At 50.2% G+C, this 18,859-nt stretch overlaps 1 protein-coding gene across 1 annotated transcript in view; it reads left to right on the forward strand.

Moving 5' to 3' along the window:
• The first annotated feature begins 348 nt into the window (after positions 1–348).
• LOC135559605 (pyruvate dehydrogenase phosphatase regulatory subunit, mitochondrial-like) overlaps positions 349–18,859 on the forward strand; it is a 55,776-nt gene continuing 37,265 nt past the window's right edge. The window contains 7 exon segments of the mRNA XM_065012515.1: positions 349–488; positions 5,174–5,461; positions 10,907–11,040; positions 13,298–13,379; positions 13,958–14,121; positions 15,711–15,832; positions 16,858–16,975. Of these exon segments, the coding sequence (XP_064868587.1) occupies positions 5,187–5,461; positions 10,907–11,040; positions 13,298–13,379; positions 13,958–14,121; positions 15,711–15,832; positions 16,858–16,975 (895 nt within the window). The 5' untranslated portion in view covers positions 349–488; positions 5,174–5,186.

Consider the following 18,859-nt stretch of genomic DNA (forward strand, 5'->3'; position numbering starts at 1 on the left):
AACATGAAAAACATAAAACAATTTTGCTAAATGGGTGGGTCTCAAAACAGGTGGTGCTCACCTGCCCTGAATGACAGGCCACCACTGAGTATATGTGACCAATAGATGCATATCTGTTTTCATGTGAAATCCATAGATTAGGGTCGAATTTATTTATTTCAATTGACTGATTTCTTTATATGAACTGTAACTCAGTAAATTGGTTTAAATTGTTGCGTTTATATTTTTGTAAATAATTGTACAAATTTGAATAATTATTAATTTACCAAGTATACAGGATGGAACTTTTATTCTGACGGATTCCAAAAAAATCCGCGACCCGGAAGTAGTTCGTTTTTGTTGCCTGTTTCACGGCGGTGTAAATAAACAATGCAGTTTGTTTGGCCGAAGAGGGTCTGACTGAAACATTCTGCTGTCATCGAGGCGCAGGACTGAAATCTGCTTCAAGCCGAATAGAGATTTTATTACTTTTGGAGTGGAGTGATTCGGTGAGTTTGCTACATGATAATGATTATGCTAACTAGTATTATCATTAGCTAGACGAATGTCAGAAGGCCGCTAGCGTATTACCAATGCAAAGACGTTTGGATCGGGGTGTTGTTCTCCTTGGAGCGAAGGTCGAGTACAAGCAAACTTCAGATTTACTCTTGGCATTAGCAAGAAGTGATAGGAGTTAAAGTTCTCATTGAGCCAGCTGATCAACTAACGTTAGCTAAAGTTCGCTAGCTAACTGTAGCTTGTTTGAAAGACAGTACGAAAGTTAGCTGTGGTACCTAGTACCTAAGTCTGCATGCATGCTAATGTGATCCTCCAGGCCTGTTGTGTTCTGATCCTCCAGGCCTGTTGTGTTCTGATTCTCCAGGCCTGTTGTGTTCTGATCCTCCAGGCCTGTTGTGTTCTGATTCTCCTGGCCTGTTGTGTTCTGATCCTCCAGGCCTGTTGTGTTCTGATTCTCCAGGCCTGTTGTGTTCTGATTCTCCAGGCCTGTTGTGTTCTGATTCTCCAGGCCTGTTGTGTTCTGATTCTCCAGGCCTGTTGTGTTCTGATTCTCCAGGCCTGTTGTGTTCTGATTCTCCAGGCCTGTTGTGTTCTGATTCTCCAGGCCTGTTGTGTTCTGATCCTCCAGGCCTGTTGTGTTCTGATTCTCCTGGCCTGTTGTGTTCTGATCCTCCTGGCCTGTTGTGTTCTGATTCTCCTGGCCTGTTGTGTTCTGATCCTCCAGGCCTGTTGTGTTGTGTTCTGATCCTCCAGGCCTGTTGTGTTGTGTTCTGATCCTCCAGGCCTGTTGTGTTCTGATTCTCCAGGCCTGTTGTGTTCTGATTCTCCAGGCCTGTTGTGTTGTGTTCTGATCCTCCAGGCCTGTTGTGTTGTGTTCTGATCTTCCAGGCCTGTTGTGTTGTGTTCTGATTCTCCAGGCCTGTTGTGTTCTGATCCTCCAGGCCTGTTGTGTTCTGATTCTCCAGGCCTGTTGTGTTCTGATTCTCCAGGCCTGTTGTGTTCTGATTCTCCAGGCCTGTTGTGTTCTGATTCTCCAGGCCTGTTGTGTTGTGTTCTGATCCTCCAGGCCTGTTGTGTTCTGATCCTCCTGGCCTGTTGTGTTCTGATCCTCCTGGCCTGTTGTGTTCTGATCCTCCAGGCCTGTTGTGTTCTGATTCTCCAGGCCTGTTGTGTTCTGATTCTCCAGGCCTGTTGTGTTCTGATTCTCCAGGCCTGTTGTGTTCTGATTCTCCAGGCCTGTTGTGTTCTGATTCTCCAGGCCTGTTGTGTTCTGATTCTCCAGGCCTGTTGTGTTCTGATTCTCCAGGCCTGTTGTGTTCTGATTCTCCAGGCCTGTTGTGTTCTGATTCTCCAGGCCTGTTGTGTTCTGATCCTCCAGGCCTGGTGTGTTCTGATTCTCCAGGCCTGTTGTGTTCTGATTCTCCAGGCCTGTTGTGTTCTGATTCTCCAGGCCTGTTGTGTTCTGATCCTCCTGGCCTGTTGTGTTCTGATCCTCCTGGCCTGTTGTGTTCTGATCCTCCTGGCCTGTTGTGTTCTGATTCTCCAGGCCTGTTGTGTTCTGATTCTCCATGCCTGTTGTGTTCTGATTCTCCAGGCCTGTTGTGTTCTGATTCTCCAGGCTTGTTGTGTTCTGATTCTCCAGGCCTGTTGTGTTCTGATCCTCCAGGCCTGTTGTGTTCTGATTCTCCAGGCCTGTTGTGTTCTGATTCTCCAGGCCTGTTGTGTTCTGATTCTCCAGGCCTGTTGTGTTCTGATTCTCCAGGCCTGTTGTGTTCTGATCCTCCAGGCCTGTTGTGTTCTGATTCTCCAGGCCTGTTGTGTTCTGATTCTCCTGGCCTGTTGTGTTGCGTTCTGATTCTCCTGGCCTGTTGTGTTGCGTTCTGATTCTCCTGGCCTGTTGTGTTGCGTTCTGATTCTCCTGGCCTGTTGTGTTGCGTTCTGATCCTCCAGGCCTGTTGTGTTCTGAGTCTCCAGGCCTGTTGTGTTCTGATCCTCCAGGCCTGTTGTGTTCTGATTCTCCTGGCCTGTTGTGTTCTGATTCTCCAGGCCTGTTGTGTTCTGATTCTCCTGGCCTGTTGTGTTCTGATTCTCCAGGCCTGTTGTGTTCTGATTCTCCAGGCCTGTTGTGTTCTGATTCTCCAGGCCTGTTGTGTTCTGATTCTCCAGGCCTGTTGTGTTCTGATTCTCCAGGCCTGTTGTGTTCTGATTCTCCAGGCCTGTTGTGTTCTGATTCTCCAGGCCTGTTGTGTTCTGATTCTCCAGTCCTGTTGTGTTCTGATCCTCCAGGCCTGTTGTGTTCTGATTCTCCTGGCCTGTTGTGTTCTGATTCTCCTGGCCTGTTGTGTTCTGATCCTCCTGGCCTGTTGTGTTCTGATTCTCCTGGCCTGTTGTGTTCTGATCCTCCAGGCCTGTTGTGTTGTGTTCTGATCCTCCAGGCCTGTTGTGTTGTGTTCTGATCCTCCAGGCCTGTTGTGTTCTGATTCTCCAGGCCTGTTGTGTTCTGATTCTCCAGGCCTGTTGTGTTGTGTTCTGATCCTCCAGGCCTGTTGTGTTGTGTTCTGATCTTCCAGGCCTGTTGTGTTGTGTTCTGATTCTCCAGGCCTGTTGTGTTCTGATCCTCCAGGCCTGTTGTGTTCTGATTCTCCAGGCCTGTTGTGTTCTGATTCTCCAGGCCTGTTGTGTTCTGATTCTCCAGGCCTGTTGTGTTCTGATTCTCCAGGCCTGTTGTGTTGTGTTCTGATCCTCCAGGCCTGTTGTGTTCTGATCCTCCTGGCCTGTTGTGTTCTGATCCTCCTGGCCTGTTGTGTTCTGATCCTCCAGGCCTGTTGTGTTCTGATTCTCCAGGCCTGTTGTGTTCTGATTCTCCAGGCCTGTTGTGTTCTGATTCTCCAGGCCTGTTGTGTTCTGATTCTCCAGGCCTGTTGTGTTCTGATTCTCCAGGCCTGTTGTGTTCTGATTCTCCAGGCCTGTTGTGTTCTGATTCTCCAGGCCTGTTGTGTTCTGATTCTCCAGGCCTGTTGTGTTCTGATTCTCCAGGCCTGTTGTGTTCTGATTCCAGGCCTGTTGTGTTCTGATTCTCCAGGCCTGTTGTGTTCTGATTCTCCAGGCCTGTTGTGTTCTGATCCTCCAGGCCTGGTGTGTTCTGATTCTCCAGGCCTGTTGTGTTCTGATTCTCCAGGCCTGTTGTGTTCTGATTCTCCAGGCCTGTTGTGTTCTGATCCTCCTGGCCTGTTGTGTTCTGATCCTCCTGGCCTGTTGTGTTCTGATCCTCCTGGCCTGTTGTGTTCTGATTCTCCTGGCCTGTTGTGTTCTGATTCTCCAGGCCTGTTGTGTTCTGATTCTCCAGGCCTGTTGTGTTCTGATTCTCCAGGCTTGTTGTGTTCTGATTCTCCAGGCCTGTTGTGTTCTGATTCTCCAGGCCTGTTGTGTTCTGATTCTCCAGGCCTGTTGTGTTCTGATTCTCCAGGCCTGTTGTGTTCTGATTCTCCAGGCCTGTTGTGTTCTGATTCTCCAGGCCTGTTGTGTTCTGATTCTCCAGGCCTGTTGTGTTCTGATCCTCCAGGCCTGTTGTGTTCTGATTCTCCAGGCCTGTTGTGTTCTGATTCTCCTGGCCTGTTGTGTTGCGTTCTGATTCTCCTGGCCTGTTGTGTTGCGTTCTGATTCTCCTGGCCTGTTGTGTTGCGTTCTGATTCTCCTGGCCTGTTGTGTTGCGTTCTGATCCTCCAGGCCTGTTGTGTTCTGATTCTCCAGGCCTGTTGTGTTCTGATTCTCCTGGCCTGTTGTGTTCTGATTCTCCAGGCCTGTTGTGTTCTGATCCTCCTGGCCTGTTGTGTTCTGATTCTCCAGGCCTGTTGTGTTCTGATTCTCCTGGCCTGTTGTGTTCTGATTCTCCAGGCCTGTTGTGTTCTGATCCTCCTGGCCTGTTGTGTTCTGATTCTCCAGGCCTGTTGTGTTGTGTTCTGATCCTCCTGGCCTGTTGTGTTCTGATTCTCCAGGCCTGTTGTGTTCTGATTCTCCTGGCCTGTTGTGTTCTGATTCTCCAGGCCTGTTGTGTTCTGATCCTCCTGGCCTGTTGTGTTCTGATTCTCCAGGCCTGTTGTGTTCTGATCCTCCTGGCCTGTTGTGTTCTGATCCTCCTGGCCTGTTGTGTTCTGATTCTCCGGGCCTGTTGTGTTCTGATTCTCCGGGCCTGTTGTGTTCTGATCCTCCGGGCCTGTTGTGTTCTGATTCTCCGGGCCTGTTGTGTTGTGTTCTGATCCTCCGGGCCTGTTGTGTTCTGATCCTCCTGGCCTGTTGTGTTCTGATCCTCCAGGCCTGTTGTGTTCTGATTCTCCAGGCCTGTTGTGTTCTGATTCTCCAGGCCTGTTGTGTTCTGATTCTTCTCCAGGCCTGTTGTGTTCTGATGATTCTCCAGGCCTGTTGTGTTCTGATGATTCTCCAGGCCTGTTGTGTTCTGATGATTCTCCAGGCCTGTTGTGTTCTGATTCTCCAGGCCTGTTGTGTTCTGATTCTCCAGGCCTGTTGTGTTCTGATTCTTCAGGCCTGTTGTGTTGTGTTCTGATTCTCCAGGCCTGTTGTGTTGTGTTCTGATTCTCCAGGCCTGTTGTGTTGTGTTCTGATTCTCCAGGCCTGTTGTGTTCTGATCCTCCAGGCCTGTTGTGTTCTGATTCGCCAGGTTCCTCCAAGCCATGCACTGCAGCTGTGTATGGAGCTCCAAGGCTCTGTCCCCTGCCCTGCTCCCTAGGCTGCTGTCCCATGCAGGATGCTGGGCTCCGGGGACCAGGCCTAGGGGTATCTGGAGCTCCCCTCGGAGACTGGCCTCTGCTGTAGAGACCACGCAGCCCATCCCCCTGCCCAGCCAGGCCCGGGTGGTGATCTGTGGAGGGGGCATCGTTGGGACGTCTGTGGCCTATCACCTGGCCAAGCTGGGCTGGACTGAGATAGTACTATTGGAGCAGGGAAGGTAGGAGAGGCTAAATTATGTGGTCTGTTTACAAGAGGGGGGTGCATGTTTCCAGAACACTTTATCTGTGGGTAGGTGGACAATATATCATGATTTCATGAGTTCATTGTTTTACTGGGCTTGTCAGGGGATGGGAGACTAACACAGTGAAAACATGGACTAGCCTACGAGACCTTATGTAATCAATGATAACATCTAGAAATCACAAGGAACCATGGTCTTATGGGTGTTAGGCTGGGTGCAGGTACCACCAGGCTGGGTGTTAGACTGGGTGCAGGTACCACCAGGCTGGGTGTTAGACTGGGTGCAGGTACCACCAGGCTGGGTGTTAGACTGGGTGCAGGTACCACCAGGCTGGGTGTTAGACTGGGTGCAGGTACCACCAGGCTGGGTGTTAGGCTGGGTGCAGGTACCACCAGGCTGGGTGTTAGACTGGGTGCAGGTACCACCAGGCTGGGTGTTAGGCTGGGTGCAGGTACCACCAGGCTGGGTGTTAGACTGGGTGCAGGTACCACCAGGCTGGGTGTTAGGCTGGGTGCTGGTACCACCAGGCTGGGTGTTAGACTGGGTGCAGGTACCACCAGGCTGGGTGTTAGGCTGGGTGCTGGTACCACCAGGCTGGGTGTTAGGCTGGGTGCTGGTACCAGCAGGCTGGGTGTTAGGCTGGGTGTTAGGCTGGGTGTTAGACTGCTGGGTGCTGTACCTAACCATGTTGTCATCATCTCTCTGTGTGCTAGGCTAGGTGCTGTACCTAACCATGTTGACCTCATCTCTCTGTGTGCTAGGCTAGGTGCTGTACCTAACCATGTTGTCCTCATCTCTCTGTGTGCTAGGCTAGGTGCTGTACCTAACCATGTTGTCATCATCTCTCTGTGTGCTAGGCTAGGTGCTGTACCTAACCATGTTGTCCTCATCTCTCTGTGTGCTAGGCTAGGTGCTGTACCTAACCATGTGTTTGTCCTCATCTCTCTGTGTGCTAGGCTAGGTGCTGTACCTAACCATGTTGTTGTCCTCATCTCTCTGTGTGCTAGGCTAGGTGCTGTACCTAACCATGTTGTTGTCCTCATCTCTCTGTGTGCTAGGCTAGGTGCTGTACCTAACCATGTTGTCCTCATCTCTCTGTGTGCTAGGCTAGGTGCTGTACCTAACCATGTGTTTGTCCTCATCTCTCTGTGTGCTAGGCTAGGTGCTGTACCTAACCATGTTGTCCTCATCTCTCTGTGTGCTAGGCTAGGTGCTGTACCTAACCATGTTGTTGTCCTCATCTCTCTGTGTGCTAGGCTAGGTGCTGTACCTAACCATGTTGTTGTCCTCATCTCTCTGTGTGCTAGGCTAGGTGCTGTACCTAACCATGTTGTTGTCCTCATCTCTCTGTGTGCTAGGCTAGGTGCTGTACCTAACCATGTTCCCCTCATCTCTCTGTGTGCTAGGCTAGGTGCTGTACCTAACCATGTTGTTGTCCTCATCTCTCTGTGTGCTAGGCTAGGTGCTGTACCTAACCATGTTGTTGACCTCATCTCTCTGTGTGCTAGGCTAGGTGCTGTACCTAACCATGTTGTCCTCATCTCTCTGTGTGCTAGGCTGGGTGCTGTACCTAACCATGTTGTTGTCATCTCTCTGTGTGCTAGGCTAGGTGCTGTACCTAACCATGTTGTCCTCATCTCTCTGTGTGCTAGGCTAGGTGCTGTACCTAACCATGTTGTCCTCATCTCTCTGTGTGCTAGGCTAGGTGCTGTACCTAACCATGTTGTTGTCATCTCTCTGTGTGCTAGGCTAGGTGCTGTACCTAACCATGTTGTTGTCATCTCTCTGTGTGTTAGGCTAGGTGCTGTACCTAACCATGTTGTCCTCATCTCTCTGTGTGCTAGGCTAGGTGCTGTACCTAACCATGTTGTTGTCATCTCTCTGTGTGCTAGGCTGGGTGCTGTACCTAACCATGTTCCCCTCATCTCTCTGTGTGCTAGGCTAGGTGCTGTACCTAACCATGTGTTTGTCCTCATCTCTCTGTGTGCTAGGCTAGGTGCTGTACCTAACCATGTTGTCCTCATCTCTCTGTGTGCTAGGCTGGGTGCTGTACCTAACCATGTTCCCCTCATCTCTCTGTGTGTTAGGCTAGGTGCTGTACCTAACCATGTTGTCCTCATCTCTCTGTGTGTTAGGCTGGGTGCTGTACCTAACCATGTTGTTGTCATCTCTCTGTGTGCTAGGCTAGGTGCTGTACCTAACCATGTTGTTGTCATCTCTCTGTGCGCTAGGCTAGGTGCTGTACCTAACCATGTTGTCCTCATCTCTCTGTGTGTTAGGCTAGGTGCTGTACCTAACCATGTTGTTGTCATCTCTCTGTGTGCTAGGCTAGGTGCTGTACCTAACCATGTTGTTGTCCTCATCTCTCTGTGTGCTAGGCTAGGTGCTGTACCTAACCATGTTGTCCTCATCTCTCTGTGTGCTAGGCTAGGTGCTGTACCTAACCATGTTGACCTCATCTCTCTGTGTGCTAGGCTAGGTGCTGTACCTAACCATGTTGTCCTCATCTCTCTGTGTGCTAGGCTAGGTGCTGTACCTAACCATGTTGTTGTCATCTCTCTGTGTGCTAGGCTAGGTGCTGTACCTAACCATGTTGTCCTCATCTCTCTGTGTGTTAGGCTAGGTGCTGTACCTAACCATGTTGTTGTCATCTCTCTGTGTGCTAGGCTAGGTGCTGTACCTAACCATGTTGTTGTCCTCATCTCTCTGTGTGCTAGGCTAGGTGCTGTACCTAACCATGTTGTTGTCATCTCTCTGTGTGTTAGGCTAGGTGCTGTACCTAACCATGTTGTCCTCATCTCTCTGTGTGTTAGGCTAGGTGCTGTACCTAACCATGTTGTCCTCATCTCTCTGTGTGCTAGGCTAGGTGCTGTACCTAACCATGTTGTTGTCCTCATCTCTCTGTGTGCTAGGCTAGGTGCTGTACCTAACCATGTTGTTGTCATCTCTCTGTGTGCTAGGCTAGGTGCTGTACCTAACCATGTTGTTGTCCTCATCTCTCTGTGTGCTAGGCTAGGTGCTGTACCTAACCATGTTGTTGTCCTCATCTCTCTGTGTGCTAGGCTAGGTGCTGTACCTAACCATGTTGTTGTCATCTCTCTGTGTGCTAGGCTAGGTGCTGTACCTAACCATGTTGTTGTCCTCATCTCTCTGTGTGCTAGGCTAGGTGCTGTACCTAACCATGTTGTTGTCCTCATCTCTCTGTGTGCTAGGCTAGGTGCTGTACCTAACCATGTTGTTGACCTCATCTCTGTGTGCTGTGTGTACCTAACCTCAGGCTAGGTGCTGTACCTAACCATGTTGTTGTCCTCATCTCTCTGTGTGCTAGGCTAGGTGCTGTACCTAACCATGTTGTCCTCATCTCTCTGTGTGCTAGGCTAGGTGCTGCTGTTGTTGTCCTCATCTCTCCTAGGTGCTGTACCTAACCATGTTGTTGTCATCTCTCTGTGTGCTAGGCTAGGTGCTGTACCTAACCATGTTGTTGTCATCTCTCTGTGTCATCTCTCTGTGTGCTAGGCTAGGTGCTGTACCTAACCATGTTGTTGTCATCTCTCTGTGTGCTAGGCTAGGTGCTGTACCTAACCATGTTGTTGTCCTCATCTCTCTGTGTGTTAGGCTAGGTGCTGTACCTAACCATGTTGTTGTCCTCATCTCTCTGTGTGCTAGGCTAGGTGCTGTACCTAACCATGTTGTCATCTCTCTGTGTGTTAGGCTAGGTGCTGTAACTAACCATGTTGTTGACCTCATCTCTCTGTGTGCTAGGCTAGGTGCTGTACCTAACCATGTTGTCCTCATCTCTCTGTGTGCTAGGCTAGGTGCTGTACCTAACCATGTGTTCCTCATCTCTCTGTGCGCTAGGCTAGGTGCTGTACCTAACCATGTTGTCCTCATCTCTCTGTGTGCTAGGCTAGGTGCTGTACCTAACCATGTTGTTGTCATCTCTCTGTGTGTTAGGCTAGGTGCTGTACCTAACCATGTTGTTGTCATCTCTCTGTGTGCTAGGCTAGGTGCTGTACCTAACCATGTTGTTGTCCTCATCTCTCTGTGTGCTAGGCTAGGTGCTGTACCTAACCATGTTGTTGTCATCTCTCTGTGTGCTAGGCTAGGTGCTGTACCTAACCATGTTGTTGTCATCTCTCTGTGTGCTAGGCTAGGTGCTGTACCTAACCATGTTGTTGTCCTCATCTCTCTGTGTGCTAGGCTAGGTGCTGTACCTAACCATGTTGTTGTCATCTCTCTGTGTGCTAGGCTAGGTGCTGTACCTAACCATGTTGTTGTCCTCATCTCTCTGTGTGCTAGGCTAGGTGCTGTACCTAACCATGTTGTCCTCATCTCTCTGTGCGCTAGGCTAGGTGCTGTACCTAACCATGTTGTTGTCCTCATCTCTCTGTGTGCTAGGCTAGGTGCTGTACCTAACCATGTTGTTGTCCTCATGTCTCTGTGTGCTAGGCTAGGTGCTGTACCTAACCATGTTGTCCTCATCTCTCTGTGTGCTAGGCTAGGTGCTGTACCTAACCATGTTGTCCTCATCTCTCTGTGTGCTAGGCTAGGTGCTGTACCTAACCATGTTGTTGTCATCTCTCTGTGTGCTAGGCTAGGTGCTGTACCTAACCATGTTGTCCTCATCTCTCTGTGTGCTAGGCTAGGTGCTGTACCTAACCATGTTGTCCTCATCTCTCTGTGTGCTAGGCTAGGTGCTGTACCTAACCATGTTCCCCTCATCTCTCTGTGCGCTAGGCTAGGTGCTGTACCTAACCATGTTGTTGTCCTCATCTCTCTGTGTGCTAGGCTAGGTGCTGTACCTAACCATGTTGTTGTCCTCATCTCTCTGTGTGCTAGGCTAGGTGCTGTACCTAACCATGTTGTTGTCATCTCTCTGTGTGCTAGGCTAGGTGCTGTACCTAACCATGTTGTCCTCATCTCTCTGTGTGCTAGGCTAGGTGCTGTACCTAACCATGTTGTTGTCCTCATCTCTCTGTGTGCTAGGCTAGGTGCTGTACCTAACCATGTTGTTGTCCTCATCTCTCTGTGTGCTAGGCTAGGTGCTGTACCTAACCATGTTGTTGTCATCTCTCTGTGTGCTAGGCTAGGTGCTGTACCTAACCATGTTGTCCTCATCTCTCTGTGTGCTAGGCTAGGTGCTGTACCTAACCATGTTGTTGTCATCTCTCTGTGCGCTAGGCTAGGTGCTGTACCTAACCATGTTGTCCTCATCTCTCTGTGTGTTAGGCTGGGTGCTGTACCTAACCATGTTGTCCTCATCTCTCTGTGTGCTAGGCTAGGTGCTGTACCTAACCATGTTGTTGTCATCTCTCTGTGTGCTAGGCTAGGTGCTGTACCTAACCATGTTGTTGTCATCTCTCTGTGTGCTAGGCTAGGTGCTGTACCTAACCATGTTGTTGTCATCTCTCTGTGTGCTAGGCTAGGTGCTGGCACCACCAGGCTGTGTGCTGGGATCGTCAGCGTGGCCAAGCCCATCTCTATTGAGTGTAAAATGGCTGACTACTCCAACTCCCTGTATGAACACCTGGAGGAGGAGACTGGGGTCAAGACAGGTGGGATGGACTTCTACACTATGACTAGCCTGAGTTCCACTCCATTTGTACTAACATGCCTACAGTATGACTAGCCTGAGTTCCAATCCATTTGTACTAACATGCCTACAGTGTGACTCTAGCCTGAGTTCCAATCCATTTGTACTAACATGCCTACAGTATGACTCTAGCCTGAGTTCCAATCCATTTGTACTAACATGCCTACAGTATGACTCTAGCCTGAGTTCCAATCCATTTGTACTAACATGCCTACAGTATGACTAGCCTGAGTTCCACTCCATTTGTACTAACATGCCTACAGTATGACTCTAGCCTGAGTTCCACTCCATTTGTACTAACATGCCTACAGTATGACTCTAGCCTGAGTTCCACTCCATTTGTACTAACATGCCTACAGTATGACTCTAGCCTGAGTTCCACTCCATTTGTACTAACATGCCTACAGTATGACTCTAGCCTGAGTTCCACTCCATTTGTACTAACATGCCTACAGTATGACTCTAGCCTGAGTTCCACTCCATTTGTACTAACATGCCTACAGTATGACTCTAGCCTGAGTTCCACTCCATTTGTACTAACATGCCTACAGTATGAATCTAGCCTGAGTTCTGCTCCATTTGTACTAACATGCCTACAGTATGACTCTAGCCTGAGTTCCGCTCCATTTGTGCTAACATGCCTACAGTATGACTCTAGCCTGAGTTCCACTCCATTTGTGCTAACATGCCTACAGTATGACTCTAGCCTGAGTTCCACTCCATTTGTACTAACATGCCTACAGTATGACTAGCCTGAGTTCCACTCCATTTGTACTAACATGCCTACAGTATGACTCTAGCCTGAGTTCCACTCCATTTGTACTAACATGCCTACAGTATGACTCTAGCCTGAGTTCCAATCCATTTGTACTAACATGCCTACAGTATGACTAGCCTGAGTTCTGCTCCATTTGTACTAACATGCCTACAGTATGACTAGCCTGAGTTCCACTCCATTTGTACTAACATGCCTACAGTATGACTCTAGCCTGAGTTCCACTCCATTTGTACTAACATGCCTACAGTATGAATCTAGCCTGAGTTCCACTCCATTTGTACTAACATGCCTACAGTATGACTAGCCTGAGTTCCACTCCATTTGTACTAACATGCCTACAGTATGACTCTAGCCTGAGTTCTGCTCCATTTGTACTAACATGCCTACAGTATGACTCTAGCCTGAGTTCCACTCCATTTGTACTAACATGCCTACAGTGTGACTCTAGCCTGAGTTCCAATCCATTTGTACTAACATGCCTACAGTATGACTAGCCTGAGTTCCACTCCATTTGTACTAACATGCCTACAGTATGACTCTAGCCTGAGTTCTGCTCCATTTGTACTAACATGCCTACAGTATGACTCTAGCCTGAGTTCCACTCCATTTGTACTAACATGCCTACAGTATGACTAGCCTGAGTTCTGATCCATTTGTACTAACATGCCTACAGTATGACTCTAGCCTGAGTTCCACTCCATTTGTACTAACATGCCTACAGTATGACTCTAGCCTGAGTTCCACTCCATTTGTACTAACATGCCTACAGTATGACTCTAGCCTGAGTTCCACTCTGTTTGTACTAACTCCTTATCAGTGAATGTCTCTGGAAGCTGGTTAGTTTGCCTCTCCTGCTCTCTGCAGTACAGTTCCACTCTGTTTGTACTAACTCCTTATCAGTGAATGTCTCTGGAAGCTGGTTAGTTTGCCTCTCCTGCTCTCTGCAGTACAGTTCCACTCTGTTTCAACCTAAATGGGTTTATGAACATGTCTTTGCTGTGTGGCCTGTCTTCTGATTGCGTTTTAGCCAGATGTTTTGTTTGTTGAATCAATTATATATTATCTATGAGGTCATGTGACTGGCTGTATCCAACCAGTGCTTCCCTCTCCTATCACATGCTGTTTCAGTTTGTGTTTCAACACAGATTTACCAGTGGTATTTAGTCTTGTGGAACAACAGATTTACCAGTGGTATTTAGTCTTGTGGAACAACAGATTTACCAGTGGTATTTAGTCTTGTGGAACAACAGATTTACCAGTGGTATTTAGTCTTGTGGAACAACAGATTTACCAGTGGTATTTAGTCTTGTGGAACAACAGATTTACCAGTGGTATTTAGTCCTGTGCCAACATCCAGAGAGTATGGCAGGGCGTTGCCTTGTGGTTTAACACAAGATGACTCATGACTTGGCGGGTCCTGATGTGTGTGTGTTTGTTCCAGGTTACGTGAAAACAGGCTCTCTATGTCTGGCCCAGAATCAGGACCGTTTCCTCTCCCTGAAGCGCCTGGCATCCAGGCTGAAGTAAGTCCCTCCCTAACCGCTTTTCTCTTCCCTCCCCTCCCTGACCCGGTCTCTCCTCTGGTCTGAATTATAGCTCAGTACTCTCTCTCTGGTCCAGTCTCTCCCTGACCCTCTCCTCTGGTCTGAATTATAGCTCAGTATTCTCTCTGGTCCAGTCTCTCCCTGACCCTCTCCTCTGGTCTGAATTATAGCTCAGTATTCTCTCTGGTCCAGTCTCTCCCTGACCCTCTCCTCTGGTCTGAATTATAGCTCAGTATTCTCTCTGGTCCAGTCTCTCCCTGACCCTCTCCTCTGGTCTGAATTATAGCTCAGTATTCTCTCTGGTCCAGTCTCTCCCTGACCCTCTCCTCTGGTCTGAATTATAGCTCAGTATTCTCTCCGGTTCAGTCTCTCCCTAACCTCTCTCCTCCCTCTCTCCCCTCTCACCTCCTCCCTCTCTCCTCCTCCCTCTCTCCTTCTCCTCTCTCCTCCCTCCCTCACTCCTCCCTCCCTCCCCTCTCGCTCCCCTCTCTCCCCTCTCTCCTCCTCCCCTCTCTCCTTCTCCTCTCTCCTCCCTCCTCTCTCTCCTCATTCCTCAGTGTGATGGGGATCCCCTGTAACGTGATCAAACCCAAAGAGGTGTCCAAGCTCCACCCCCTGGTGAATATTCATGACCTGGTAGGGGCGCTCCACCTGCCGGGGGATGCCGTGGTGTCACCGCCTGACGTCAACCACGCCCTCGCCACAGCAGCAGCCGGACACGGTGAGACAGTAAAACCAAGGGTGGACTATTGTTCGGCTTGCAAACCAAAAATTCCCAGGTTTTCCAGAAATCCTGATTGGATGATTCCAGATTTCCTGCTTGTTCCATCCTGATTTGGGGGAATTTTCCAACTGGGATTTCTGGAAAAACTGCATTTTAGGCTTGCAGGATTTTTCCTATCTGTAGTGGAGGTTTCAATAGAAAGTTACAACCATGTGGTTTCGCCATCAGTTAGAATGTAATGAAGCCAGAAAGCAAGGCTGCTGGAGGGAAAGGTGTGGCCTGCCAAGGTGTGGCCTGCCAAGGTGTGGCCTGCCAAGGTGTGGCCTGCCAAGGTGTGGCCTGCCATGGGCCCAGGTGTGGCCTGCCAAGGGGCCAGGGTGTGGCATGTCAAGCAGAGTGAGTTAGTCGGTGCCCAGGGGGCATCTCTTTGGCTAATTTGACATCATGCTACTCCAATCAAACGAACGATAAACTATTGATAGTGTTTGTCATGTTTGATCACATTGTACCTTTCTACATGAATACATATACAGTTGAAGTTGGAAGTTACACTTAGGTTGGAGTCATTAAAACTAGTTTTTCAACCACTCCACAAATGTCTTGTTAACAAACTATAGTTTTGGCAAGTAGGTTAGGACATCTACTTTATGCATGACACAAGTAAATTTGACAACAATTGTTTTCAGACAGATTATTTCACTTACAGTGAATTATATCACAATTCCAGTGGGTCAGAAGTTTACATACACTAAGCTGACTGCCTTTAAACAGCTTGGAAAATTCCAGAAAATGATGTCATGGCTTTAGAAGCTTCTGATAGGCTAATTGACATCATTTGAGTCAATTGGAGGTTTACCTGTGGATGTATTTCAAGGCCTACCTTCAAACTCAGTGCCTCTTTGCTTGACATCATGGGAAAATCAAAAGAAATCAGCCAAGACCTCAGATAAAATAATTGTAGACCTCCACAAGTCTGGTTCATCCTTGGGAGCAATTTGCTCCCAAGGATGCGAGCTCACCACAGTTAACCATGTTCTGATCTCCAGGAGTCCAGATCCACGAGCTCACCACAGTTAACCATGTTCTGATCTCCAGGAGTCCAGATCCACGAGCGCACCACAGTTAACCATGTTCTGATCTCCAGGAGTCCAGATCCACGAGCTCACCACAGTTAACCATGTTCGGATCTCCAGGAGTCCAGATCCACGAGCTCACCACAGTTAACCATGTTCTGATCTCCAGGAGTCCAGATCCACGAGCACACCACAGTTAACCATGTTCTGATCTCCAGGAGTCCAGATCCACGAGCTCACCACAGTTAACCATGTTCTGATCTCCAGGAGTCCAGATCCACGAGCTCACCACAGTTAACCTATGTTCTGATCTCCAGGAGTCCAGATCCACGAGCGCACCACAGTTAACCATGTTCTGATCTCCAGGAGTCCAGATCCACGAGCTCACCACAGTTAACCATGTTCTGATCTCCAGGAGTCCAGATCCACGAGCGCACCACAGTTAACCATGTTCTGATCTCCAGGAGTCCAGATCCACGAGCGCACCACAGTTAACCATGTTCTGATCTCCAGGAGTCCAGATCCACGAGCGCACCACCGTTAACCATGTTCTGATGGAGAAGGGACATGTGACAGCGGTGGAGACGGACAGAGGAGCCATCGAGTGTGAATACTTTGTCAACTGTGCAGGACAGGTGAACCTCTATCCATTACGTGTGTGTGTGTGACTGTACATGACATGGGGTCTCTCCCTCTACTAGTCTTTAGACGGGTAACAGTTAGACAGCTCTCTTCAGCCCAACTGATCTGTAAGGTTTCATAACGCGTTATGAATGATAGCATGGGTCCTATTTAGTGCACTAGAATAAGGAACCATTTGGGACACAGTCATGCTGTATATGAAGTGTTGTAATCTAGCTGTCTTCTCAGGGAGCTGGACCAGGGAAGTGTTGTATCTAGCTGTCTCTGAGGGAGCTGGGCCAGTGAAGTGTTGTAATCTAGCTGTCTCTCAGGGAGCTGGGCCAGACCAGTGAGGTGTTGTAATCTAGCTGTCTCTGAGGGAGCTGGGCTAGTGAAGTGTTGTATCTAGCTGTCTCTGAGGGAGCTGGGCTAGTGAAGTGTTGTAATCTAGCTGTCTCTGAGGGAGCTGGGCCAGTGAAGTGTTGTAATCTAGCTGTCTCTGAGGGAGCTGGGCCAGACCAGTGAGGTGTTGTAATCTAGCTGTCTCTGAGGGAGCTGGGCCAGACCAGTGTTGTATCTAGCTGTCTCTGAGGGAGCTGGACCAGACCAGTGAAGTGTTGTATCTAGCTGTCTCTGAGGGAGCTGGGCCAGTGAAGTGTTGTATCTAGCTGTCTCTGAGGGAGCTGGGCCAGTGAAATGTTGTAATCTAGCTGTCTCTGAGGGAGCTGGGCCAGTGAGGTGTTGTATCTAGCTGTCTCTGAGGGAGCTGGGCCAGACCAGTGAAGTGTTGTATCTAGCTGTCTCTGAGGGAGCTGGGCCAGTGAAGTGTTGTATCTAGCTGTCTCTGAGGGAGCTGGGCCAGTGAAATGTTGTAATCTAGCTGTCTCTGAGGGAGCTGGGCCAGTGAAGTGTTGTATCTAGCTGTCTCTGAGGGAGCTGGGCCAGACCAGTGAGACCAGGGTGTCTGTTCCTCTACAAGTCTTCATATAATAGGGGGTTATGAATGCTATATGATATGTTATAACTGTATGTTCTACAGTGGGCGTATGAGCTGGGCCAGGCCAGTGAGACCAAGGTGTCTGTTCCTCTGCATGGATGTGAACACTTCTACCTGCTCTCCAAACCTCTACCAGAGCCTCTACAGCCCAGCACCCCAGGTGAGTCTACCTCCTCTCAGAGCCTCTACAGCCCAGCACCCCAGGTGAGACTACCTCCTCTACAGCCCAGAACCCCAGGTGAGTTCACCTCCTCTACAGCCCAGCACCCCAGGTGAGTCTACCTCTACAGCCCAGAACCCCAGGTGAGACCACCTCCTCTCAGAGCCTCTACAGCCCAGCACCCCAGGTGAGACCACCTCCTCTCAGAGCCTCTACAGCCCAGAACCCCAGGTGAGACCACCTCCTCTCAGAGCCTCTACAGCCCAGCACCCCAGGTGAGACTACCTCTACAGCCCAGAACCCCAGGTGAGACTACCTCCTCTACAGCCCAGAACCCAGGTGAGACTACCTCCTCTCAGAGCCTCTACAGCCCAGAACCCCAGGTGAGACTACCTCCTCTACAGCCCAGAACCCCAGGTGAGTCCACCTCCTCTCAGAGCCTCTACAGCCCAGCACCCCAGGTGAGACTACCTCCTCTCAGAGCCTCTACAGCCCAGAACCCCAGGTGAGTTCACCTCCTCTACAGTCCAGAACCCCAGGTGAGACTACCTCCTCTCAGAGCCTCTACAGCCCAGAACCCCAGGTGAGACCACCTCCTCTCAGAGCCTCTACAGCCCAGCACCCCAGGTGAGACTACCTCTACAGCCCAGAACCCCAGGTGAGACTACCTCCTCTACAGCCCAGAACCCAGGTGAGACTACCTCCTCTCAGAGCCTCTACAGCCCAGAACCCCAGGTGAGACTACCTCCTCTACAGCCCAGAACCCCAGGTGAGTCCACCTCCTCTCAGAGCCTCTACAGCCCAGCACCCCAGGTGAGACTACCTCCTCTCAGAGCCTCTACAGCCCAGAACCCCAGGTGAGTTCACCTCCTCTACAGTCCAGAACCCCAGGTGAGACTCCCTCCTCTCAGAGCCTCTACAGCCCAGAACCCCAGGTGAGACTCCCTCCTCTCAGAGCCTCTACAGCCCAGAACCCCAGGTGAGTCCACCTCCTCTACAGCCCAGCACCCCAGGTGAGTCCACCTCCTCTCAGAGCCTCTACAGCCCAGAACCCCAGGTGAGTCCACCTCCTCTACAGCCCAGAACCCCAGGTGAGTCCATCTCCTCTCAGAGCCTCTACAGCCCAGAACCCCAGGTGAGTCCACCTCCTCTACAGCCCTGAACCCCAGGTGAGTCCACCTCCTCTACAGCCCAGAACCCCAGGTGAGTCCACCTCCTCTACAGCCCAGAACCCCAGGTGAGTCCACCTCCTCTACAGCCCTGAACCCCAGGTGAGTCCACCTCCTCTACAGCCCAGAACCCCAGGTGAGTCCACCTCCTCTACAGCCCTGAACCCCAGGTGAGTCCACCTCCTCTACAGCCCTGAACCCCAGGTGAGTCCACCTCCTCTACAGCCCAGAACCCCAGGTGAGTCCACCTCCTCTACAGCCCAGAACCCCAGGTGAGAAAACCTCCTCTACAGCCCAGAACCCCAGGTGAGAAAACCTCCTCTACAGCCCAGAACCCCAGGTGAGAAAACCTCCTCTACAGCCCTGAACCCCAGGTGAGTCCACCTCCTCTACAGCCCAGAACCCCAGGTGAGAAAACCTCCTCTACAGCCCAGAACCCCAGGTGAGAAAACCTCCTCTACAGCCCAGAACCCCAGGTGAGAAAACCTCCTCTACAGCCCAGAACCCCAGGTGAGAAAACCTCCTCTACAGCCCAGAACCCCAGGTGAGAAAACCTCCTCTACAGCCCAGAACCCCAGGTGAGTCAACCTCCTCTACAGCCCAGAACCCCAGGTGAGTCCACCTCCTCTACAGCCCAGAACCCCAGCTGAGTCCACCTCCTCTACAGCCCAGAACCCCAGGTGAGTCCACCTCCTCTACAGCCCAGAACCCCAGG

This window comes from Oncorhynchus nerka, linkage group LG27 (assembly GCF_034236695.1).
Source record: "Oncorhynchus nerka isolate Pitt River linkage group LG27, Oner_Uvic_2.0, whole genome shotgun sequence".
Taxonomy (NCBI): Eukaryota; Metazoa; Chordata; class Actinopteri; order Salmoniformes; family Salmonidae; genus Oncorhynchus; species Oncorhynchus nerka.